General features: G+C 36.8%; 1 protein-coding gene across 1 annotated transcript; it reads right to left on the reverse strand.

The window, feature by feature from the left end:
- Positions 1–21086: 21086 nt before the first annotated feature.
- On the reverse strand, positions 21087–23027 carry LOC115977794 (protein BIG GRAIN 1-like A). The gene has a single exon (XM_031099816.1). It carries the CDS (start codon positions 22673–22675, stop codon positions 21287–21289), a length of 1389 nt encoding a protein of 462 aa, XP_030955676.1. The 5' UTR covers positions 22676–23027; the 3' UTR covers positions 21087–21286.
- Between the last annotated feature and the right edge of the window lie 3452 nt (positions 23028–26479).

The following is a 26479-nucleotide window of genomic DNA, read 5'->3' on the forward strand; positions in this document are numbered from 1 at the left end:
ACCCCGGTTGATAGAATTAACAAGTTTTAAACCCAAGTTGTTAATTAGATTTATTATGAATAAAACTTGTTAAAACAAACAAACATCAATATCATGTCAAAATCATTCAACGGAAAAATAAATAAGACAAGATATGATAACCCAGGAAAACCAATGAAACAAACTAGTTTCACAGTAAAAAACCTGAGAGGAAACCTTCCCGAAAAGCAATCCACTATAGTAAAGAGCAGTTTCAGATCTAGTACAAAACTTTTGTCCTTAGACTCTACAATCCCCGTAGATGAACTCACAGCAGAAACCTTCTACTGCTTCAGAACCTCTGAACTCTTCAATATATGAACGCCACCCTTTAATGCACGAATCTCAGTACGTGACTAACCAATTGCACGGATCCCAGTATGCGACTTAATCACTAACTAGAAGAAGATGTTGGTTGCAAAGTTCTTCACTTCATCAATAATGAAGATTAAGAAGTACTTGGTTACAAAACCCTAAGGCACAAAGACTCAATAGCTTCTTTCAGGGAGAATAAGGCATCGGTCACCTTTTGCATATGTTCTCCTTGTATTCTCTTATGTGACGGCCTCTAAAATAAGCCTTATATATGTCTAGGGTTATGAGAAAAGAAACCCTAAATAAATACATAAGCATGAGCCGAAAATCATATTTGAAAATCTAAAATTTGTAAAGCTCAACAGATAAGGTGTCGAGTAGGTGTCGAGCTTTAAACTTCGACAGATACAGCTATCGAGAAGCTATCGAGGAGCTGTCAAGGAGACAGGAGCTTTCTCGATCGATCCACCAACTGTTGAGGAGTTGTCGAGATTGGATAAGAAACAGCTTAAGAGCTCGACAGATAGCCTAGCTGTCGAGAGGTGTCAAGCAGCTATCGAGCTTTAAAAAAATCAGCACTTCTTCACTTGTTTCTTAGACAAATTTGCATGGCTTCAATACTAGATTTGAACTCTTGTTCCTTGAAGTATTAAATACATCTTAAATCTACCCAATTACAAGTAAAGTGTGTTTTGTCAAAAGATTAGCCAATTATACGAAATATGTCCTTAACAGTATAGTTCTTATACTATGCAAGCTTGAGAGGTTCTTTCCTCCAGCATTCTTTAATGTTATGGTCCACCTTGCTGTTCACTTGCCTCAAGAAGCAATTCTAGGAGGCCCGGTATAATATCGGTGGATGTACCCAATTGAAAGGCAATTAGATCTTTTGATGCATCCATCAGTTGCATCTTTCACATATGGTATAAAATCACATACTCCAAATATTTTTTCCTCATAGGTACCTTGGAAAATTGAAAAGATACATTTCCAACCGAGCTTGACCAGAAGGTTCAATTGCAAAGGCTTACATTCTTAAAGAATGTATTAGCAACTGGTCTTTGTATATTGATGGATTGAAACTGTGCATAATCGAAGAGAAAGAAATGAATATTTTAATAAATCTAGTGAATGATTAATAGTTTTTTCACAGATTGCCCGACCTATAGGTGGTAGGCAGAATGATGGTAACTTGTTTTATGCATTGCTTGATATTGCTCATTGATACTTGTTGTAAAATAGTACTGAGCTAGAGCCTTATTTAAAGTATGTGATTTCATATGCATATATTATTTGATCAAGTTTTAAATATTATTTGCGATGCTTAGCTGAAAATAAATCATCTTATTTTTAACAATGAACACAAAAGCACATTGCATGATCCTACTAGAGAAACCATAAATCAAATCCAACGACAAGAGTTTCCTAAGTGGTTCAAAGAATGTGTAAGACATTTGAAATTTAATCACTCACTGATAAAAATTAAACATTTAAACAGTTTCTTCATTGCTTATTACTAATTAATATCACTTGTTGTATGTCAATATAGATGAATAGATTGAAAGTTAACAAGTCATCAGAAACTACTAAATAGTTATGGTCATTAGCAAATGATCCTAAGCCGCATGTGAAGGAGTACATAGTTTGTATGGTCAATGGTGTAAAGTTCCATACAAGGGATCTCGACAATTGTTGTGTGACCCAAAACAGTGGTGTATGTACCAAAGGGGACCATGAGGGAGAAATGCACAACTTCTATGGTCATGTGTGCAAAATTTGGGAATTAAAGTATGTGTTTCGTCATAAAGTTGTTTTGTTCCAAAGTGAATGGTACAATACTGGTACTAATGGTCAAAGGAGAACGATAAGAATCGATGCACATTGCACAAGCATTGATGTTCCAAGTCAGTGGTATCAAAATGACCCTTTTATACTTCTTAGTCAAGCGAAACAAGTTTTCTACCTTTAAGATACCAAATAGGGTGAACCTTGAAAATTTGTGTAATGCATCCAACATAGGGGTGTGTTTGATGTCCCGGAAGTCGAGGGTAGAGAATCCAATGATAATACAGAAAATAGTGACGCATTCTAACAAGAAGCGATTGTTGATGTTGTCCCTATCAATGTTGAAGACAATATTGAGTATTGTATGGGTGATATTGAAACTGAGGTTGTTCTTAAAGGTGGAACTTCAAAAGACGCTAATCAAAATGAAGAGCATGACATACTTGAAATTGATCTTGATATGGATTATGATATGTAGAGTTCATAACAATTGTCTTAAATATTTTATGCTTATCTTAAAGTTTTATACTTGTCTAAGTAGCAAATGTTTTAAAGTTTTTTGCTTATCTTGAACTTAATATAGATATTGATGTGGTCATTTGTTGTGTTGAGTTAATAGCAATTGTGTTCAAATTTTGTACTTGTAAATTGCTTAATATGGATAATGATGTGGACTATGATATGTAAAGTTAGTAGTAATTGTACTTATCTTTCATGTTAATACCTAGTTTCAAAAAATGTCCAAAAAAGCCAAATACATTCATAATATACCAAAGTATGAGATGGCAAGATTGGATAGAATGAGGCAAAATCAAGAAAGAATTGATGCTTTAGGATTGAAGCACATCTCAACTTCTCTAAAGGATTCTGCTCAGTCCAATTGTGTAAAAGGGAAAAGAAATAGAGTTAGTATTGTGGTAGATGATAATTATGTACCACCTATTGGTGATGATGACAATGATGATGAGTCATCTAATTCTTTAATCCATAAGGTAATATAAATGTGATGTATTGTTTGCTACAATATATGTTATTCTTATTAGAATTATTACATTAGATAATAATTTTGTTGTTCCATTATTTGTAATGACCTTCTTGTTCCATTATATGTATGTTTGTTAGTTACAAATGGCACCAGGACGACTTACACGCTTGCGAGGTGAGGCATCTATCCCGGTGGTCCAATTTACGGGAACACCTCCTGAAACAAATCCTCCCATCCAAAGTTCTTCTAGTGCGGAGGCATAGCCTACCGGCACATTAGCTAGCACAACTGGTAATTACATAGAACCATATTTAATTACAACTGCTACTTGTCTTTACTATTGAGATTATACTTCACTTAGTTTAGCTATAATGTACATGGAATGTATAATTTTTAACACTGATAATGTCTAAATAGGATCTACTAGCAGAAATACTCGTGGAACAACACGAGGTATAGCAGTATGGGCACTTATTGAAAAAAGTGGTAAGCTGCAAGTACGTATAGCTGCAAAGTATGCTGCTCTTGTTGGGAAGAATGCATGCAAGCTTGTTAATCAAATTGGCATACAAATGCAAAGTAATCTATCTAGTTACAATGTGAAAAATTGGAAAAGTGTTGATGCTGCTACTAGAGATGTGATGTTTCAAAATATCGTGGTAAATTTACATTGATAATGTCTAACTGGTCTTTGTTGTCACTAAGCATATTAAATTCATATAATAATATTTTTATAATTCATATACACTTCATTTTACAGGATCAGTTTGAGCTACAAGGAGATTCCAACTTGGTAACAAAAACATTAAATACAAAATGTGAAAGATTATTGAGTTGCAGCTCCAACAAGTTACATCAGGCTTATAAAAAGCTCGTAACATCTCATGGTGTTGACTATGCAAGAAGCCACCCGCAAAAGAATGCCACACTTGAGTAGTGGACTGGACTCATTGATGGGAAATGGACTAACGAGGAATGACTAGTAAATTATTTATGCGTATATTATTATTATCCAATGTTTACTATATTATGTTGTCAAATGATTAGATTAATACTTAGATGAAGTAAATGTATACTGTTTTATTCATGATCTAATAAATATCTTGAATGTTCTTTATTAGAAAAAATAAAATAAAAAAACTCTGAGAATAGGGAAAAAATTTCAGGCAAACATAGATGCAGAACAAAGGCACTTACTGTTAAGGTTGATGAGGAGGTGTGTGTTTTTTCATTTTCTTAAACCTTAGTATATTACATGTTGTGATTAATTAACTATATCTATCTAACACTCGAATGTTAATTAATCAGACAAATAATAATGGCGGTCAAGTTCCTAAATTGGCAAAAATCTTCAAAGATGTTCATTTCAATCCAAAGACAAATATGTGGATACACCATGAGGATGAAGCGACATATGTATGTGTATCATTATATCCTTATCATGTTTATAAACTTATAACATATGTAGTATTAATGTTCTGATTGTTTCTTTCTTTCTCTCTTTAAAATGATAGGAAACTATTATCAAAGTGCAAGAGGATCATTGTCAAGATCCTAATGCAATTCCCCTTACACAAGAGGAGATCTCAAACTTGGTTTTTAAGAAGAAGTCTGATATTGTAAAAGGACTTAGCATAAGACCTTCCTCTTCTCTAGTAACCTCATCCTCATCTAGCTCATCGGTGGAATATATCCATCGTCTAGAAAGTGAGATAATTGAGCTCAAAGAGACAAGAGCTAGGGACCAAGAGGTGCAAGCTTAGCAAAAAGAGGTCCAAAAGAATATTCATAACTTTTTCAGGAGTAAGGGTTATGATGACACTCTTACTTATGGGGGTGGTTCATCTTTAAGTTAAAACACTTATTGGTTAATACTTTATTTTAGTAATTGACCCACACTACATGGTGTGACTACTTTTTTAATGCATTATTTGAAACTAATTGTATTATATTACACTTGAAAATCTATATTTGCTTTCTACAACTTATATATTAGGAGTTGTGATTTTAATTCATTGGTGTGGCTACTCTTAATGCATTGTTAGAAATGTTTCTTATAACATAGTTAATGTTTTTACTTTATGATTTTAATGTAGCATTGTTTTTATATTTGTGCAGATTTCTTATTGGTGGCTTTTAGGGCATTTACTTTTGGCATTAGTTGAAGACATTTGAGGACATCTTCTGTTGGTCCTAATTATATTATACTACACTTTTTGTATTGTTATAAAACATCTTATGTTATTGTATGTGTTGCAAACAATTATTGTATGGAAGGAGTTTGAATTGGAAACTTGTTTTATTTTTTACTTGTGGAATGTATGGATCGTTTTTTCATAAACGTGCTGTTGAAATAAATGTGTTATTCAAATGTGAGGTTTTAATAATGTAATGACAGATTACAGGCTAATATCAAAGCCATGAAAAAAATAAAAACAGAAAATAAGTTTTAGCGACGAATTTTTCCGTCACCAAATATAGCAACAAAAAATTGCTTTAGTGACGAAATATTTCATCGCTAAATGTAGCAGGATTTTGTAAGAAATAGTTTTAGTGACAAAACTTTTCATGGCTAAATGTGCTTGGATTTTTTTAAAAATAGTTTTACTAACAAACTTTTTCGTCACTATATGTACTCGAAAATAGTTTTAGTGACGAAATTGTTCATCACTAAATATGATTTAATAAACTAAAGTGTTTTTGGCACTACAAAAAACGTGAGCTATAGCTGTGTTTATAAAACGCAGCTATAGACCCCAAAAACGCAGCTATAGGCTATAGCCGCGTTTACAAACATGGCTTATTCTGCATGACAATAGCCCCCTGCAGGTCTATAGCCACATTTTTTTAATCACGGCTATAGGTTAGGCCTTATAGCATATTACATTTTCATTTTCGTGGAATCTAATTAATGGACATAATGTGTCATATAAATATAATATGAGTAATTGATTATAAAGTGATTGTATATTATTTTGTTTAAATACTTAATAGTACACAAGTCCCCCCCCCCCCCCCCCCCCAAATGAGAAGTTGCTGGCTCTACCACTGTAGACAAGACAAATCAAAACATATGAAAACACAAAGCAAAACATACCCCCACACAATTAGAGCAATAAAATAGGAAACCATGACAATTGTATTCCATACATTCACAATCTAGATCATGCCAACCAAAACATTCAAAACTCAGAAGACTTTATACCAAAGTCAAATCCATAAAATAGAAAAAAAAAAAAAAAATTATGGTTAAGTCCATTGCACGGACTATATCCAATCCATAAAATGTTGCATGTCAATATGATTCAGGCCCACAAATTTATAGCTCAATTACCAAAATGGTAACTCTAATATGACATTAATTCCTTAGTTTCATTTACTCTAAAAGGTACATACAGCATTTCTTCATTTTCTGCATATTATTTGACCTGAAAATATCTTTTCCAATCTTGATGCAATATTTTCCTAAGGTAAAGTGAATAAAATGTATGAATAGACTTTGTCTCAATTGTTAAATAGATTGACAATTATACATTAATGAAAACTAATTATACTTTTAAACAAGGTTCAAAGGGAATATATATTACTACTTCCAAATCTCAATTGGAAAGCCCAATTTCAAGATTGTCAACTGTTATAAGCAGGTTTGCTTCAAAAGTGTGATCCGTCTAAATTGGTGGTGTATATGTCACTTCATCCGCTAAATCCCCATCCAAAGAGGTAAAATTTTTAGTATCATCTTCTTTAAAGTAACATAAAGCAACATAAGAGAGCAAGAGAGACCTACTTCTTTTTGGATAGAAGACCTACTAATTACAATATTTTTTGAATCTCCTAGAACTAGCAGAATCAATTCCAAACTTAGTCATTCTTGAGGAATCCAGTTTGAAATTTCATGGGTAGTGTTGCTAGATTGGTGCATAGAGCTAGCGAAGTAGCCAATTCTTTCAACATTTATCAACAAATCATAATCCCAGTAAGCTACAGAAAACTCTCATGTAAAAGTGCATGAAGACGCATATAAGAATTTGTTGAAAATGAAATTCTTATTTCCGTGAAGATTGATTACACAGCTGTGCTCTTTATATACAAAACAGAGCATCAGTTACTAACTTAACTGATTAACAAACTCTTAACTGATTAACTAACTCTCTTAACACAAACTAAAACTCACGTGCTCTCTCACGTGCAACAGTAAAGCTATATACAATAGAGCTAAACTACCTTCAGTTTATACACAGTGAATTATGCAGAACTACAAGTCGTTCCCTTCTTGTTCTAAGTCTGACTTCTGCTCTGAGTCTAACTGTTGCTGCTGCTGCATATTCTGCTGCTGCTGCATATTCTGCTTCAATCTTTGACACTCCCCCTCAAGATGGACACCAGTGGAATGAATATTTAGGATTCCCATCTTGCCAATTAGAACAGTAAACTGACTTAGATTCAAGGCTTTTGTCAATAAATCTGCCAATTGAGAATGACTCCTAATATTCATCAACCTTATAACTCCATCATGCACTTTGTCTCGCACAATATGACAGTCTATTTCAATATGTTTGGTGCGCTCATGAAACACAGGGTTAGACCCTATGTGGATTGCTGCCTCACTGTCACTGAATAACAAAGCAGCTTTGTTATGTTCTATATTTAGATCCTTTAACAAGTATAAAATCCAAGTCACTTCACACACAGCCACAGCCATTGATCTGTATTCAGCCTCTGCAGTAGATCTAGAGACTGTATTTTGTTTCTTAGATTTCCAAGAGACCAATGAGTCACCTAGGAAAACACAGAAACCTGTAATGGACCTTCTAGAATCTGGGCAAGCTGCCCAATCTGCATCTGCAAAAGCTTTTATGTGCAGTGAAGTATTTGATGGAAATAACAACCCTTGACCTGCCGTGCCTTTAATGTACTGAATGACTCTATATGCTGCCTTCAAATGAGGCTTTCTAGGCTTAGACATGTACTGACTTAACCTGTGCACAGAGTAAGTAATGTCTGGCCTAGTGATTGTTAAGAACAGCAGTCTACCTATCAACCTTCTATACATTCCAGCATCATGTAGTAACTCACCATCATCTTTGCTCAACTTTAAACTAGCTTCCATGGGAGTTCTAGCTGGTTTACAACCAAGCATTCCAGCCTCATGAACAATTTCAAGAGCATATTTTCTTTGACACAAAGAAATGCCCTTTTGTGATCTTGCAACCTCCAAACCCAAAAAATACTTCAAACTACCCAAATCCTTTAGTTTGAAATGCTTGTCTAGGTACACTTTAAGATCTTCCACAGCTTTAGGATCATTGCTACCAATTAGAATATCATCAACATAAACTAAAAGAGCAATGAACAATCTACCATCCTTCTTAATGAACAAAGAGTAATCTGCTTTGGATTGAACAAAACCATGCTGCAATAAGGTGTTTGAAAACTTTGAAAACCATTGTCTTGAAGCTTGCTTAAGGCCATACAATGATTTATGCAACTTGCAAACCAATTTCCCTTTTGACTCCTTGGACTCCCCCTTGCTATCCAACTCCCCCTTGCTGTGCAAACCAGGAGGAAGAGACATGTAGACTTCTTCATGAAGATCACCATTTAGAAAAGCATTATTAACATCTAATTGGTGAAGACCCCATCCTTGCACAGCAGCCAATGCCAAAAACAGTTTGACAGTAACCATTTTAGCCACAGGGGAGAAAGTCTCAGTGTAGTCCAAACCCTCTTGCTGGGTATAACCCTTGGCAACCAGCCGTGCCTTGTACCTCTCTATGCTACCATTAGCCTTGTATTTAATTTTAAATACCCACTTACAGCCAACAGCCCTCTTATTTGGTGGCAAAGGAACCACAGACCATGTATGATTCTGTTCTAATGCATCAAGTTCAGCTGCCATAGCAGCTTCCCAGTGAGGATCACCAACAGCTTGATGATAGAATTGAGGTTCCTTAAGGGCAGAAATGCTATTGCAGAAGTGGGAATAGCTAGGTGACAAATGTTGAGAAGAAAAAAAATTAGAAATGGGATACCTAGTAGAAACTGTATTGCACTTGTAGGATTGGAGATAAGGAGGAGGTTTAGACACTCTAGTAGACCTTCTAAGAGAGGGAATAGAAGCAGTAGGTAAAGCTGAAGGAATATGATCAGGTTGTAAAACAGCATCATCAACAATATCATTAGGTAAGTATATGGACAAATCCTCTGGAAGATCAGAAAAATGATCTTCAAGAATTTGAGAATCTGGACTAATAATATGAGAATGGACCTTAGGATCATCAATAGGTAAAGGAGGGGCATCAGGAGTACAAATCTGAGATAAAGGATCAGAGGGAGAAGACAAAGTTGAAGATGGAATAGAGTGAAAAGGAAAAATAGACTCATGGAAAGTAACATCCCTCGAAGCAAAAACTCTTTTAGAATGTAAATCAAGTAATTTGTAACCTTTAACAGCAAAAGGATAACCCAAGAAAACACATTTGATGGCTCTAGGATCAAATTTAGACCTGTTATGAGCCAATGTGGATGCAAAACAGAGACAACCAAACACCCTAAGAGAATGATAATCAGGGACCTTACCATAAAGCAACTCAAAAGGGGTTTTATGATGAAGAAGAGGGGATGGAAGCCTATTAATGAGATGCACTGCAGTGAGAATGCAGTCACCCCAATAGGCAATAGGAACATTGGACTGAATTCTCAAAGCCCTTGCAACACACAAAATATGTTGATGTTTCCTCTCTACAACAGAATTTTGTTGTGGAGTGGCAACACAACTATGTTGGTGTATGATACCATGACTCTTGAAAAAATCAGTCATTTGAAACTCAAGACCATTATCTGTTCTAAAAACCTTAATAGATTTATTGAACTGAGTTTTGATCATGAAATAAAAGGATTGTAAAAGAGGCCTAGTATCAGACTTGGACTTCATGAGATAAACCCAAGTTGACCTAGTACAATCATCAACAATAGTAAGGAAGTATTTGTGGCCATCAACAGTAGGAACCGAATATGGACCCCAAATATCACAATGCACAATATCAAAAGGTAATTTTGAAATGTGATTAAGAAAAGGAAAAGGTAGTCTTTTGTGTTTTGCAAGTGGACAAATCTCACAATCTTTATTAAAAGTACAAACAACATCAGAAAGTACATTCTTTAAGGAAGAAAGTTTAGCATCAGAGGGATGTCCTAATCTGAGATGCCATAAGGAAGAAGGTACAACAACATTATTGATTACAGGAGATTGTGATTTATTAAAAAAGGACTTGAAAACAGAATTGAAGAGAGATTGAAAGGATGAACCAGAGTGGATTGGAGAGGTACAAGCATCTGAAGGGTTTTGCTGCAGCAAATACAACCCATCATGAACTTCACCCACACCAATCGTCCTCCAGCAAATAAGGTCCTGTATGAAACAAAGATTTGCTAAGAAAATAAGACAACAGGAAGAAGATTTTGTAATTTGACTGACTGACAGAAGGTTAAAGGAGAAAGAGGGGACACACAGAACATTATGAAGAACTAAAGTAGCTGAAAGGGAAATAGAACCTATATGGGTTACCACAGCTGTTTCACCATTTGGAAGCTCAACATTAGTGCTAATGGCAGTAAAATTGGTAAACAAATGAACAGAATGCACAATGTGGTCAGTTGCCCAGTATCAATAACCCAAGTATCTCCACTAAAAACTCTCCTATTCACTACTTGAGCAGAAAAAACAGAATGCCTCAAATTAATTCCTTCAAAAAGGGTCATACCTGACATATTGAGAACATTGTTAGACTGGGGAACACTTGCTTGACGTGCTGCTTGAGATTCTGAATGAGTCTTGATCACATTACCAGCCATATGAACCTCCTTATTTCCCATGTTAAATTGAGCAGCTTGCATCTGATTGCCTAGCATAGCCAAGAACTGCTGACATTGCTCCTTAGTAAAAGGAAATTGATTAGCATCAGTGACTGACTGACTGTTTTCTGCAAGATCTTCTTGAACACCCACTTGATTCACCATTGAAGTCTTTCCTTTAGGCTTGAAACCAGGTGGGAATCCATGCAGTTTGAAACACTTCTCCACAGTATGACCAAGTTTCCCACAATGATTACAGACAGGCCTATCCTTGCCCTTAGAATTCTTACCCCCAGAAAAAAAAGAAGTAGCATTGGAACTTTTCACAGCAAGAGCAGTTGACTCAATGTAAGCATTAGAACTTCCCACACGCCTCTGCCTTTCTTCTTGAATCAACAAAGAGTAGGCTTTGTTAATGGATGGAAGTGGTTCCATTAACAAAATCTGCCCTTTAATTTGAGAATAGGAATCATTGAGTCCCATTAAAAATTGCATTACAGAATCTTGAAGATGAACATTTTCAATTCTTTGTGAAAGATTGCAAGTGCATTTTCCACAAGAACAGGTTAGGGCAGGCCTGAAATTCTTGATTTGATCCCAATACAGCTTCAATTGAGTGAAATAAGCAGTGATTGAAGAATCACCTTGATTGATTGATGCAATATCCTTCTGCAACTCAAAGACCCTAGGTCCATTACCTTGGGAGTGTGTGTCTCTGAGATCATTCCAAATCTCCAATGCCGTGTCTCTATAAGTGATGCTCACTCTGATTTGAGGTGAAACAGCTTTCATCAACCATGATCCAACCATGTTATCACAACGAATCCAAGCATCAACTGCCACTGGTGTTTTGATCAATGGAGAAGATAAAGTGATTGTGCCATCAACGAACCCAAACTTATTTTTTGCAATCAAAGCCTTCTTCATAGATCGAACCCAAGCATGGTAATTTTCACCAATCAAGACCTCTGATACGAGCATAGCTCCAGGACTTTCAGCATGATGAAGATACAAAGGATTACGGATATCCTCTACCAATGCTGGATCACGTTCAACCGAAGTAGAAGGAGAATCTGATGCAGAAGCTGTGGACGCCATTGAAGCAACTCCAAGCTCTCAAGAATGAAACCCTAGAATTTGGGAATTTCCTAGAACGAGACTCTAGAACTTGAGAGAACTTAGCTCTGATACCATATAAGAATTTGTTGAAAATGAAATTCTTATTTCCGTGAAGATTGATTACACAGCTGTGCTCTTTATATACAAAACAGAGCATCAGTTACTAACTTAACTGATTAACAAACTCTTAACTGATTAACTAACTCTCTTAACACAAACTAAAACTCACGTGCTCTCTCACGTGCAACACTAAAGCTATATACAATAGAGCTAAACTACCTTCAGTTTATACACAGTGAATTATGCAGAACTACAAGTCGTTCCCTTCTTGTTCTAAGTCTGACTTCTGCTCTGAGTCTAACTGTTGCTGCTGCTGCATATTCTGCTTCAATCTTTGACAACGCAAGATTAGATAGACTCATTCAATGCTCTCAAGGTGACACACCTACTTGCATTATACAGATTAACCATGTCACTTGACAACACGCACACTAGGAAAACTTTTATAACTCACTTCTAAGTATTACTTATGAAAATTGATTGTACTCCTAAAAATTAGGCAATGCATTTCAATGTCATCCACGTAAGTGGAAACAATGTCATAAACATCCTACAAATTGAACTGCTCATAAAAGAACTAGTCAACCAAAGAGTACAACTTACAAGCAAAATGGCCTAAGCACACATTCAAGAAGAAAAACAATTCTAGAAAAGAAACAGGGACAAAGCAATACACTTGAGTTTTTCCCAACCGCGATTCAAGGTCCACTTCATAATCCCTATGTTTCAAAGGCTTCCTTTGCACCGGAGGACCTTTTGCTGCAACAAAATCAATGAATCACGTAAAGTTTTCACACCCACTGGTCTACACTTCAGCAAAGCTAATAATTTCAAAATAAAAGACACCCAATATTAATTCTACAAACCAATTAGTCTAGAATTCAAAGGGTTCAATTAACATGCATACACACTGACACAAACATGTACACAGACTCAGAGTACAACCACCCAATATTGACTCTGTAAATTGATTACTCTACAATTCAAAGGGTTCAGTTAGAACACACACATACAAATACACAATATTAAGTCTGCAAACTCATTACTCTACAATTTAGAGAGTTTAATTAACACATATGCATACAGAGTACAAACATTGAGCCAAATGAATTTTGCAAACCCATTAGTCTATAGTTCATAGGGTTCAATAAACACACACACATGCATGCAGGCACACCCAATATTAATTTTGCAAACCCATTACTCTACGATTCAGAAGGGTTTAATTAATAAATGCACACACACACACAAAGAGTCAACACCCAGTACTATTTTTGCAAATCCATTACTCTACAATTCAGAGGGTTCAATTTACACACACAATAGTATTTCTGCAAATTCATTACACTACAACTCAAAGGGTTCAAGTAAAACACACACACAAATGCTAAAACCAATCAAACCAAAAACAAATACAAATTCAAACTAATATAAATTATATAAAAAATAAAATAAAATAAAAAATAAAAAAGGATCATCAGCTTAGAATCACTTACATTTGGACTTAGACCGTGACTCTTCCTCCTAAAGTTCAACAAAAAATGAACCATAATCAACTAAGAGCAATTCATCACAATGTAAATATAAAAAATAATAAAAATTGAAAAACAAAAACTTTGAAAATGTAATAATTGAAATAAATTACCTATCTTTCACACTCTCGAGCTCGTTCCAAATACTCTTCTCGATCAAAATTCCTTCTAAATGTGTTATCAACCCTAACAACCTACACCAACAATCCCAAACAAAAATTAATCGAGCCAATTAAGTTATTTTATTTCAAAGACGAAATTTGAAAATTTTCATAATTTTTAAAAACTTATCATTGGGGAGATTAAGAGAGGTCCAAGTGAGATTGAGAGAGAGGTTATTTTGTTCTTGCAAGAAAACAACAAAATATCAAAACCCCATGAAGCAAATCCCTGAAAAAAGTCCATTTAAACCAAAAATCGAAACCCTAAAACAAAAATCAAAACAAAAAATTTTAAAAACTTACTATTAGTCAGCCTTGTGAGAGTGTCTTGAGTGAGATTGAGAGTTGGAGAGAGAAAGGGAGAGACCCAAGTAAGGGTGACAGTGCTACTAGTTGAGATTGGCAGTGCCAGTGATGGAGGATTGGGCTTTGTTGGCGCCGATGAATAGGATCAGTGGTAGAGAGGGCGTGAACAGCTGGAAGTCGCAAATTGCGTTAGGTCATGAACTTAAGGTGTTCGAAGAGCTACCGACAAAGAGTGGAATTCAAGGGTTTTTTTTTTTTTTTAATCTATACTGGGACCTGTAGCCGCGTTTATAGAAACGCAACTATAGACATCCTTTAAGTTGCGTTTCTATAAATTCAACTTTAGGGGAGTCACTGGCCGCGTTTGACTCTTAAACGCGGCTTTATGTATGTCTATAGCTGTGTTGTTTAAACCCGACTTTAGGACATATTAAAAAAAAAAATAAAAAAAAATAAAAAAAAAAGGTCAGATGGGTCTATAGAGCGTTTTTAAAACACGGCCTAAGCCCAACCCCGCAAAATGCAATTGAAACATCAAGAAACACAACTACATAGCTGATCTATAGTCGCGTCAGTAAACACGGCTATACTTCTAGTGGTGTAGTTACATTTGTGTCAAACGTGGCTCAAAGCCACTCTATAGTTGCGTTTTTGTAAACGCAACTTCAAAAAAAACGTGTTTTTTGTAGTGTGGCGATCAAATATTTTTGTCACTGAACAATGTTTTTAATGAGGAAAACATTTAGTGACGAAACGTTTTCATCGCTAAAAGTTTTTTTTTTTTTTTTTTTTTTTTTTTAACTAATCAGACTTTTAGTAACTAAATTTTTCATCGCTAGGACTTTTAGCGACGGGGTTTCATTTCATCGCTAATTAGTAGATCTCGTTGCTAAAAGTCTTTGGCGACAAAAAACTGAACTTTTAGTGATGAATATTTTCATCACTGAAAATACTTTTTGTTGTAGTTTGTAAACACGGCTATAGCTAGCATTTTTTGTAGTATTGGTTGTAAAGGATCCAAGGTGCCAAAGAGGCACTTTTTCACCAAGGAGTAAACCAAAATTTGGTTGCCTTGGTCAAGGCCCTCGAGTGATTCTAGAATTTCTAACCTGTTATTTAATCAATGGAAGCTTCCACAACAACAATCAGTATATGAAGTGGTTTTAATGCTGTATCGAAAGTATAAAGGCTTATGAAGCTTTTCACAATCACTATGTGGTTGTTGTTGTTGTTTTTTTTTTTTTTCTTAACCTCTTCTTAGTATTATGTTACCCTACTGTCACCTGGGATTCTCTACTATTGTATCTAGCTTTTGATATTTATACACATTACTCTTCTCCTTCAAGAACCCTAGCTAACACTGAAACTATATATATTTACATGCACAGACAAATTCCAGTATTATGACAGTACTGTTATAATATTTTGATAGTCAGCATCGTCAACACTCATATATATATATTAGAAAGATTCTTATGTGGCCAGGGCCCTCATTCACATGTCAACTGCAACAACCGAGCCTTCCATCCCTTGACAAATACAAAACACGTAAGGTTGAATATATATTATTTATATATATATATATATATATATATATATATATATTACTGCTACATTTGTCACTACAAATTTTCGGTCGCCGCTGACCCACTGCCTTTTCCTTTTCCACTTAATTTTCAGTACCATATATCTACCAGCACAGCTATTAATTATTATAAAAGAAACTTATTAAGGCCTTGGACTGGTAGGAGGAATCATTTCAATTTTCTTGATTTTATAGCACTCTCCACTAATATTTTGTGATTTGGACCACAGCATCTTGCTTGAATCCTCTCATAACTCTCACTGTACGGTAAATAACATTATTTAAACCCCGAAATACCCATTTAATTAGTGAGGAAAAATAGAAGAATCCGAACTCCCAATATTTTACAAATGTACATTTTGAATTATATTATCTTTATTAGTTTCTTAAACATTAGGTAAAATTCTATATCGTGTGTTCCTCTAGGTTTACAAAACATAAATGGAATGAATTTTGTCACTTAATTAATAGATTTTTGTGGGGCCAGAGAATTTGTGGCCCCGGCCTACTTTACATTAGGGCCCAAGGCCTGAGCCGAGGAGTACTATTGCCGAGGACGCATAATGAAAGTCCAAAAAAGGCCTAAGAATATGGCCGAGGACAATCTTATGCTCGGCACCCCGTAGAGCCCCTAAAGGAAAAGACGAGCTCAATGCAGAAGTATGCCAAGTGAAAAAGCTGCCAATACTGCAATATAGAACTCTGCGTCTGACAAGTCCATGCTCTTCACCATGCTATTCAGCTTTTACAACCACCCCCAACCACTCTAAGTATGGGCTGATAGGACAAGTCTCAACCCCAGAAAGTGGAGCTTACACGTGGACACTAGAAGAAATGTAAATGTTAGTATAAAAGGAAAAAATAACCAATTGAAAAGTGGGGGGGGGGGGGGGGTCTCCCAGACCATGAAGTCTTAAAGGAGGAGAATAATAAGAGCACCAAGCTCCTCGGACGAGGTCTAAAGACCGGAACCACTCATGTCGCACCAGAAGAAGGTCTTGTTAGACACGTCAGGAGGGTCTTGTTAGACATGCCAAGTTCATCTTCATGTAAATTTCCATAGAAACCACGACTAACCACTGTTCGGTGACCCAGGCCTAGCCTTTTAAGCCCACGCTCTACAAATTATATTGTTTGGGCCCTTAAACGTACGACCCCAATATCATTTTGGGATCGTTACAAATTGTGTCCTTACAATTGGCGCCGTTTGTGGGAAAGGCTTGCGCGTTGGCACAGGTGGTGGCGGAATCAAGCCTCTGTCAAACAAGGATCTACGAAAGCTCCTCCATTTCCAGCAACACGCTGTTGTTGTCCTAACATTAATTTCCGCTGGGGGCTACACCTCGCAGTGTCAATGGCACGGGCAATTCTAGGGGCTTCCAACATCAAGTTAACACCCCACACCTTTGTCGAAGGGGCTAATCCTCGAAACTAAAAAAAAAAAAAAGATTAAGTTTTGGACAGAACCAAGGCGCTATATAGTCCTCGAACACGAGCCTATGGGGAAACCAACTACTTAAAAGAAAGATTATAAGTTTTGGACAGAACCAAGGCGTTGTATAGTCCTCGGACACGAGCCTATGGGAAAACCAACTACTTAAAAGAAAGATTATAAGTTTTGGACAGAACCAAGGCGTTGTATTGTCCTCGGACACGAGCCTATGGGGAAACCAACTACTTAAAAGAAAGATTATAAGTTTTGGACAGAACTAAGGCGCTGTATAGTCCTCGGATACGAGCCTATGGGAAAACCAACTACTTAAAAGAAAGATTAAAAGTTTTTGACAAAACCAAGGCGCTGTATAGTCCTCGGACACGAGCCTATGGGGAAACCAACTACTTAAAAGAAAGATTATAAGTTTTGGACAGAACCAAGGCGCTGTATAGTCCTCGGACACGAGTCTATGGGGAAACCAACTACTTAAAAGAAAGATTATAAGTTTTGGACAGAACCAAAGCGTTGTATAATCCTCAGACACGAGCCTATAGGAAAACCAACTACTTAAAAGAAAAATTATAAGTTTTGGACAGAACTAAGGCGCTGTATAGTCCTCGGACAGGAGCCTATAAAAAAGAAAGAAAAAAAGAAGAAGAGATTTTTATTATTATTAACTGATTGTTATTATAACTTCTGGACAGAACCAAGGTATTGTATGGTCCTCAGACTCTGAACCATGGAGAGATTACGCATTAAAAAGTGGGTTAAATCCTGGATCGAATGGAAGTCCCGGTCTATCCTCAGATCCTCAATTTTAAGGGAACTAACGCAAACGAGTGTTTAGGCCCGGTATAGCCACACCTCGGTCCTCGGACTAGATGCCAAAAACGATGGTCATGTGTTGCCAAGAACGCGGTCAAGCCCCCAAGTACTTGGCAACCCTCTCGGATGGTTTATTTTAGGTTACTCATTCTCGGATGACTGCCTCGCGTGCAATACATGTCATTCAGCTGTTATCACGAAAAAAAGGAATATGTAGAATAAAACAGAATCATCTTTTATTAAGACAAAGAAATAGTACAGCGTATAATGAGGAGCTTAAGTAAGCCTATACCAAAAGCTAACTACAGAAGTAAAAAGAAAAAGATACAAGGAAGAGATGAATCCTTTAAAACTCTGCTCTGGTAGAGATTATGCATGACAGGATGGCCCCGTTGATGGAAGAGAAGAAGAAGCAGAGGAAGAAGTAGAAACACCAGGGTAGCCCCGGTGATGGGAAAGAAGAAGAAGCGGAGGCGGAAAGAGGCACCAGTGAAGGAAGAGAGGAAGAAGCAGGTATGCTTAATCCCCGCATCAGCTCTGACTCCTAACACGCAGGTGTCATATTATAGCGCTCGAGAGAGAGCGGATGATACTGACGACGAGGAACCCCATTGCTGTCGCACCAAAAATCTGACGCGACCAGCACCTGCTTCGAATTTTGACTGAAAGAGATGGAGGCATCGCTCCCACCTTATGAAGGCGGAGAACTATCTTGAGTCTGTGTCTCCCCTGTCCTGACCGTGCCATCTTGAATCTCAGAAGGACCCAGTGCCTCTGGAGCGGGTGTGGTTCCTTCACCCCTACTTGTGCCTCAAACATATCACTCTCTAAGGTTTAATTGCACTGGCGATGAAAACTTTGAACACAGCTGAAGGATTAGGAATTTGAAAAGACTGGAGGATCTGTACGTGAAGGGAGTGACCACCTACCCTGCTTCTTATATGGAGGGCAAGTTGGCGGCATTTAATCTACGCAGATTTCCAAGAAGCACTACAGACGAGACGTTTTCTACTCAACTCCCAACACCGTCTACAACCGTAGGATTTGGGTGGCCTCGTGAAGGGGACACATTAAAGACGCGTCTCGAGCACTGAAACGGCGAGGACGCTGCGTGAGTAAATCTAAGGGAAGTTCTTGTAATCCAGTGCACCTCCCAGGAAAATGAAGAGACACCGACATTACTGAAGGGCAGAATTGGGCAAGCCATGAAGTGGGCCCAACATCACCAAAACCCTCCTCCCCAACCAAGAGGTCGGGCAATAGGATTTTGAGTGGCTATTGTGGGGCCAGAGAATTTGTGGCCCCGACCCACTTTACATTAGGGCCCAGGGCCTGAGCCGAGGACGCATAATGAAAGTCCAAAAAAGGCCTAAGAATATGGCCGAGGACAATCTTATGCTCGGCACCCCGTAGAGCCCCCAAAGGAAAAAACGAGCTCAATGCAGGAGCATGCCAAGTGAAAAAGCTGCCAATACTGCAATATAGAACTCTGCGTCTAACAGGTCCATGCTCTTCACCATGCTATTCAGTTTTTACAACCACCCCCAACCACTCTAGGTATGGGCTGATGGGACAAGTCTCAACCCCAGAAAATGGAGCTTACACGTGGACACTGGAAGAAGGGTAAATGTTAGTATAAAAGGGAAAAAGAACCAATTGAAAAGGGGGGGGGTCTCCCAGACCATGAAGTCTTAAAGGAGAAGAATAATAAGAGCACCAAGCTCCTCGGACGAGGTCTAAAGACCGGAACCACTCATGTCGCACCAGAAGAAGGTCTTGTTAGACACGTCAGGAGGGTCTTGTTAGACATGTCAGGTTCATCTTCATGTAAATTTCCATAGAAACCACGACTAATCGCTGTTCGGTGACCCAGACCTAGCCTTTCAAGCCCACGCTCTACAAATTATATTGTTTGGGCCCTTAAACGTACGAACCCAATATCATTTTGGGATCGTTACAAATTGTGTCCTTACAATTTTAAAATAGTGTTAACTGTTAAGTCATTTTTTTGTTTGAATGATGATGATGTGATTAAAATTTAACCTAATTATTTAACAATAGATTAATAGAATTTGTAATAACTCTACGGTCAAATCATTCTTAAAACCTTAGATAATCTTAGTCCTACAAAACACATTATCATTTTAATTAAAACCTCAAATATATAACGCTTTCAACCTCGTACCCACACCTCTAATATGGTTAAAGTTACGTTGTATTGAGACTTGAGTGATGGTGGTTGCACTTGCATGCCCCATTGAATTTTGGAAAAATGTTTGGGTTCAAAAGTAGAAATGGCTACAAATCCAATTTTCCCATACTTATACCTTGCTTTAATTTAGATTTGCAGCCACGGATAAGTTTGGTTTTGGAGGGATGGGCCTCAGCTAAAACAGTGAATTTTATATTTTCTTGGTTGTTGGGAGTTGGGACGGGGGATTCTAACGCAATGTTCAAGGGGTGAGGGGGGGGCCAACACAGTTCCAATTCCAGAGAAAGAACAAAAGCAAAAGCTTTAATCTTCACTTTCTCTATTCCCATGGGCGAAGATCTGCCTTTCCCTTTACCATCAAACCCTCTCTCTCATTCTCATTTTGCTTGTGATTACGATCTCGAATCTTTCATTTTTCCTCCTCTTTTTCTTTCTTTCTCTCTCTTTTCCTTCTTCCCTATCAAACTGTTTTGTCAGTATCCACCTGAGAGTGTTACATCATGATCAACAACTAACCTATGACGCATCCCCACATTCTTTTCAGAAACTCAAGACTTCCAATAAGCTTTTCTTTTTTTTTTCTCAAACCCACCCCCCCAAAGATAAAAAGATCATGGCATTCACTGACATTTAAATATATATAAACTGGTATATATAATCAACAACAAAATTTGAAATTGAAAGACAAAACCCTTAATTGGTCGACCGGTATGATATGCATACTGTAGCCATCAAGCTCAAAATTATCTAAATATGACTAGCAGTATATATTCATCACTATCATCATCGTCCAAATCAAAATCAACTCATTATGAAAAGAGATATAGGTATAGAACTTACAGCAAATTGGTTCTACATGCATGACTCTTTTGGACCGCAAAATTTGGCCTAACATAAAGCATACTTCCTCACTATTTACATAAATACAAACATTTTAAGTTGATCAAGCTTAAACAGATTGGTGCCTAGAATGAGTTCCTGCAATTTCTAGGCCTTCATGAAATCCAATCCATTAATTAAACTGATACCAATAACCAACTTAAAACATTTATGACATATATATAAAATTTTGGCTCTGTATAATATAACTGGAATTACATTATCAAGCCATTAGCAATGGCCCGATTAGTATCAACATGAGTGGTTTCATACACTGGAAGCTCTTCACTATACCTATTTTTCCCCATTACAACAAGGTGATCAAGCTCAAAAAGATCCGAGCTTGAGCAACTGGATGCATCATCATCATCATCTTCATAAATATAATCATTTTTGGCATGAAAATCTCGCATTGTTAACTCGTTCTTTTTCTGTTTTTGATGATGATAATCTCTTAGAAACTCTCTAGCCGCCTCTTCCACGCGTCGGGTTTTCTCCAAGACCTGGAATTTGAGCTCTTCTTCATTCCTTCTTGTAGGAGATCGTCCAATTTTCCACGCTGTTGGCACTGACCCCGCCATTAGACTCGAATTGTCTTCCTCGTACAAGCATTTATGCCCACATGGACGACAATCTTCATCAACAATCACACTTACCGGGTAGAATCGGACCGTCCTTTTAACCCCATTGCGTAGCTTTTCTCTAGAAGAAGGTGAATTTTTGCTCAGGCATGATCTTGAAAACGAAGATGCAGAAGAACAAACGGTTGTGGCTTGCACTGACTTGGATTTCCTCTCCACGATAACAGCATCATCATACCCTTGAATTGACGATGTTAACGTGCTCTTCGTTTTCTTTGTATTCCCTGTTGCAAAAAGAGAATTTAGGAAATTCGCGAAGCGACCACCAGGTGAAATTGGCTGTTTCACCTTCTTTAAATTGGCATAAATCTTTAATGCCCTCGATTTTGACTTAATTATGCCTTCCTTAAGCTTTGGAGTCTGCCCTGTAGTAGTAGTAGTATTATGATGATAATCATCACACATATGCAACGCCCTCTGTTCTTGATACAGATTGCTCTGTTTTCTCTCTGTTCTCTCCGATCGAGGAGAGACGCTGGTGCTTACAGATTTAGGCCTTGGAGGTGCGAAACAGGAGGACCTCGATCTCACACCGAACACAGACTCCGTATCAGAGGATGAGAATCCTCCAGAACTAGAATCTGAAGAGCTTGAAGTGGAGCTGAAGAACAGAACATCTTGGTCATGATCATGATCGTGCTGTGATTTTCTCTCCAATTCTGTCAAGTTCTGTCTTCGATGTGTGGTAGCCTTTTCTTTGACCTTCTTATCCATCCACTTCTCGATCAAACAGGCTCGGCGAAGACTAGCCACCTCTTCCTCTTCCAGAGCTCTATTGCTTTTCCCACTACCTTTGCTCTGTTTTTTTCCCATTGTTTCTCTGTAAAATTTCAATTCTCCACTCCTTTTGTCACCATCATCAATGGAACGGTAAATTTTGTCCAGCAGAGTTGAAGAGAAAGACGGGTTTTTTCTCTCGTGGCTGTATCTATCTTCTCTCAATGTTTTCTCCCACCTATGCATGTTTTTGTAGGTGGAAAATGTGTAGGAAATTAGTGAGAGAGACTGTGTGTGTGTGTGTGTGAATGATAGAAGAAAGAGAGTGAGAAATGAGAAGTGAAGGCTTAGAGCTTGTTGTCAGTTGTTGTCTGCTAAGATAGAATAATAAAAATAAAAGCTGGTGATGAAAATCATGGGAAAGAAACTGCTAGAGAAAACCGGTGGGTATTATTATTGGAGCAAATGGCTATGAAAATTTCTGGGTAATGAAAATGTGAGAAGGAAACATGAAGTATAAACGGAGCTATTGAGTATTGATGCTTGTGGTGGTTTTGAGAGAGAGAGAGAGAGAGTAATGAGAGCTAAATGGCACGCCTTGAAGATGAAAGGGAACAGGAAGTGAGAGAGAGAGTGAGAGACTTTATAAAGGGTCTTCACTTCAGTCACGCGCGTGCATGTCCGTCCAAATAGGAATAGGAATAGGAATAGGAAAAGGAAAGCGAGAGCCAATGCCATGCCAGTTTGGCTTTTCCTTTTCTGATCCCCCAAAATCAAATAAAATTTTACCTCTCCCAAATCCCAATGGAACTGAAATGACGTTTGTAATTTTGTAAATTGGTTGTATTCCTTACCTTCCAATTCGAATTTCAAGCCGTTGATCATGTTTAATAATAGCGTACGCTCTCTCGTACGTAGAAAAATATAAGTATATGCAATATGATGCAGAGAGAGCAAAACAATTAGTGTCATGGTCATACTGGCGGGCTCCACGTTTTGCCTGCCTGTAGTGTTTTTTTGGACAGGCATGTTGATGTTGGTCAGTTTGGTGTAACTTTATGTTCATGTTACTGCTAGATAGATTAATTAGTGCGTTCTGCATCTGCTTCTGCATGGGTAGTTTTTGGGTAGAACTGCTACCCCTCATTTTATAATATACAGTTTTTGGAAACAAATGTTGGGTCCTTCAGAGGGTAGATAAATTTTCTTTTTTTGAAACTTAGAAGATTATTGAAATTCAAACAAATTTTCAGAATTCGGTTGAATAATTTAATTCAATAAGTTGGGTGGAAGTGGAATATTATTATGTTCCTATATGTGTTAGGTTAGGTAGTAGCATCATATATATGATCCTATATTCGGTGCTTCTTTCTTTTCTTTTCTTTTTGGGCTGGAGCTGCATTTAAAGGTTCTACCTTTACTGGTAAATTATTTAGCATTCAAATTGCTCCATCAATCCACTTATGTGCAAATTCTCCTCTCTTTTTTCCCATTTTAGATAGAATTATACTATAACTTAATATAATGTGTGTAAAGCTTAATTCCTTTTGAAAAATTGAATCTCAATCCTTACCTTCTTTATTCAATGATTATCACTCTAAGGGTGTGCATTTGTATGTGAAAATTCTTTACCCCAGTTTGTTGAGTTGAATTGACCTCAAGATTGAGGAGGCCGTGATAATAAATCATACGCGTACAATTATTAAATATAAATCCCTCTCTTGAATTAATTGTGGTAGGAATGATTGAAGAAGCCAGGCATGAAGGTTCCGCGCTTTTGGTATGAATTGTGAAAATCTCATCTAGCTGGCAAACTAGTAGTTGATTATTCAATACACTATATAGGTCAAGATATATGTTGTTCAATGTCACCATATACAATATGTTAGAATTAGAAATTTAGAATGCATTTACAATATATAAGACTTCTTCCTTCTTTTGTTTGTTTCTTGTCTTTGCTAATAAGAGATTTCACTTCTTTATACAATAGTTGCCTCGGTCATGGAATTGTTTGATATATACAATATGTTCAAGTGAAATATCTAAAATTATATGCTTATCAATAAAAAGTACTTCTCAAAAATCATTTATATATATATATATATATATATATATAATAAGATCTTTCTAAGATATGTCCATTTGCTCATCTTAGAGCTGGCATATACTTTTAATAAGATTTTCTTCCCCTTGGCTTAAAGATGTGATAATATAGGAAACTGAAATTCTACATTTTGCAAAGTTAAGTAGAAAAAAAAAATTATATAATTAATTAAAATCACAATTCCAAATACTTTACATATTCACATTATTATTGTTATTATTTTATTAAGTAGGTATATACAGGCCAAAAAATTATTCTGGACCATGCATATAATTGGGGGAAAGATTCTCAATAAAAAAAGGGGGGGGGGGGGGGGGGGGGGTGGAATAGCTCATGTATTCGACGAGGGTATAATCATTATTCATTAATTAATATCTATTATTGTATTCTAAACTTATAGATTACACAAAAGTCATGCATGCGCTATACATTGGACTCCCCGGGTAAGGTAAACATTTTAATGGTAATTGTAAGGGAACGTTTTGCTCCCCAAATCCCAAGTAAAATGAATAAAGGCCCAAAGAGCCCAAAACAATAAATTTGTAGAGAGTAGATTAGAAACTGAACTCCAATGAGTTGGACAACAATCCCCATAGGCTAAGTGTTGCTTGAAAGTATAAATAAACAGTTTTGTGCAAGGAAAATCCTCCTCGACAAAGTCCGAGGAAGGTTGTTTTTATATATTTCTCTTGGATGTTAGGACATATGTGATTTAATGTTAGGAACATATATCAATATAGAATTATCTAATCCTTTGACAAAACGCACTTTACTTATAATTGGGTAGATCTAGGATGTGTTTAATGCTTTAAGGAATAAAGTTTCAAAATCAAGTGTTAAACCCATGCAAGTCTGTCCAAGAAACAAGTGAAGAAGTGCTGGATTTTAAAACTCGACAACTAGCTCAACAACTAGTATCTATCGAGATTTAAAAAACTGTTTCAACCCGATACTCGACAGCTATCTCAGCTATCTATCGAGGTTTATGAAAATCAGTTTTTCAGTACTGATTTCAATCCAATCCATGAATACATGTTTGGGTTTTCTTTTCTCACAACCCTAAATATATATAAGGGTTGTTTTAAGGGCCGTCACAGCTAATGCAACTTAATGCAAAAGTTTTTCACAAGTATATTGTGAACCGAAGAGATATGCCCTAGTTCATCTTTCTCTTCAAGAAGCTGCTGTGTTTGTATACCGTAGGGTTTTGTAACCAAGGAGTTTCATGATCTTCATCGTGTGATGAACTAAAGAACTTTGCAACCAACATCTTTCTCAAGTTGGTGAGTACGCCGCATACTGGGATCTGCACATCAAATTGGTTAGTTACGTACTAGGAGCCGTGCATTAAAATGAGAGATTGTCACTACAGAACAAGTCCAATTAGGTATTGGAGTAAGGGTTCAACTGTAAGTTGGTATAAAGTACTGGGATTCCTTTACTTATAACCACTTGTTATGATAATAGTGAATTCTCGGGAGTGGTGACCTTAAAATCACCCGGTAGGCATCAAATTGGTTAGTTACGTACTAGGAGCCGTGCATTAAAAGAAGAAATTGTCACTACAGAACAAGTCCAATTGGGTATTGGAGTAAGGGTTCAACTGTAAGTTGGTATAAAGTACTGGGATTCCTTTACTTATAACCATTTGTTATGATAATAGTGAATTCTCGGGAGTGGTGACCTTAAAATCACCCGATGGGGTTTTTGCCATGTAGGTTTTCCCTATTTGTAAACAAATCACCATGTCAATTTAATTTCTGCTGCATTTAGTTATTTGGTGATTTGTTTGTGCTACCACACTTATTGCATGCAAACAACTTGGCTAATTAATTGGTTAATTCATCACAAGGGGTCAATACATTCTTGACCTATCATTGGACTTAAACAAAATTACAGTTCTTGAGTGTACAGTATTTTTCTACAGATTATCCAATCGTCCTTTG

Source organism: Quercus lobata, chromosome 2 (genome assembly GCF_001633185.2).
Source record: "Quercus lobata isolate SW786 chromosome 2, ValleyOak3.0 Primary Assembly, whole genome shotgun sequence".
Classification (NCBI taxonomy): Eukaryota; Viridiplantae; Streptophyta; class Magnoliopsida; order Fagales; family Fagaceae; genus Quercus; species Quercus lobata.

What these genes read in the sequence shown, in the direction of transcription:
- LOC115977794 (XM_031099816.1), bottom strand. Translation starts at nt 22,675, where the DNA reads ATGCATAGGTGGGAGAAAACATTGAGAGAAGATAGATACAGCCACGAG.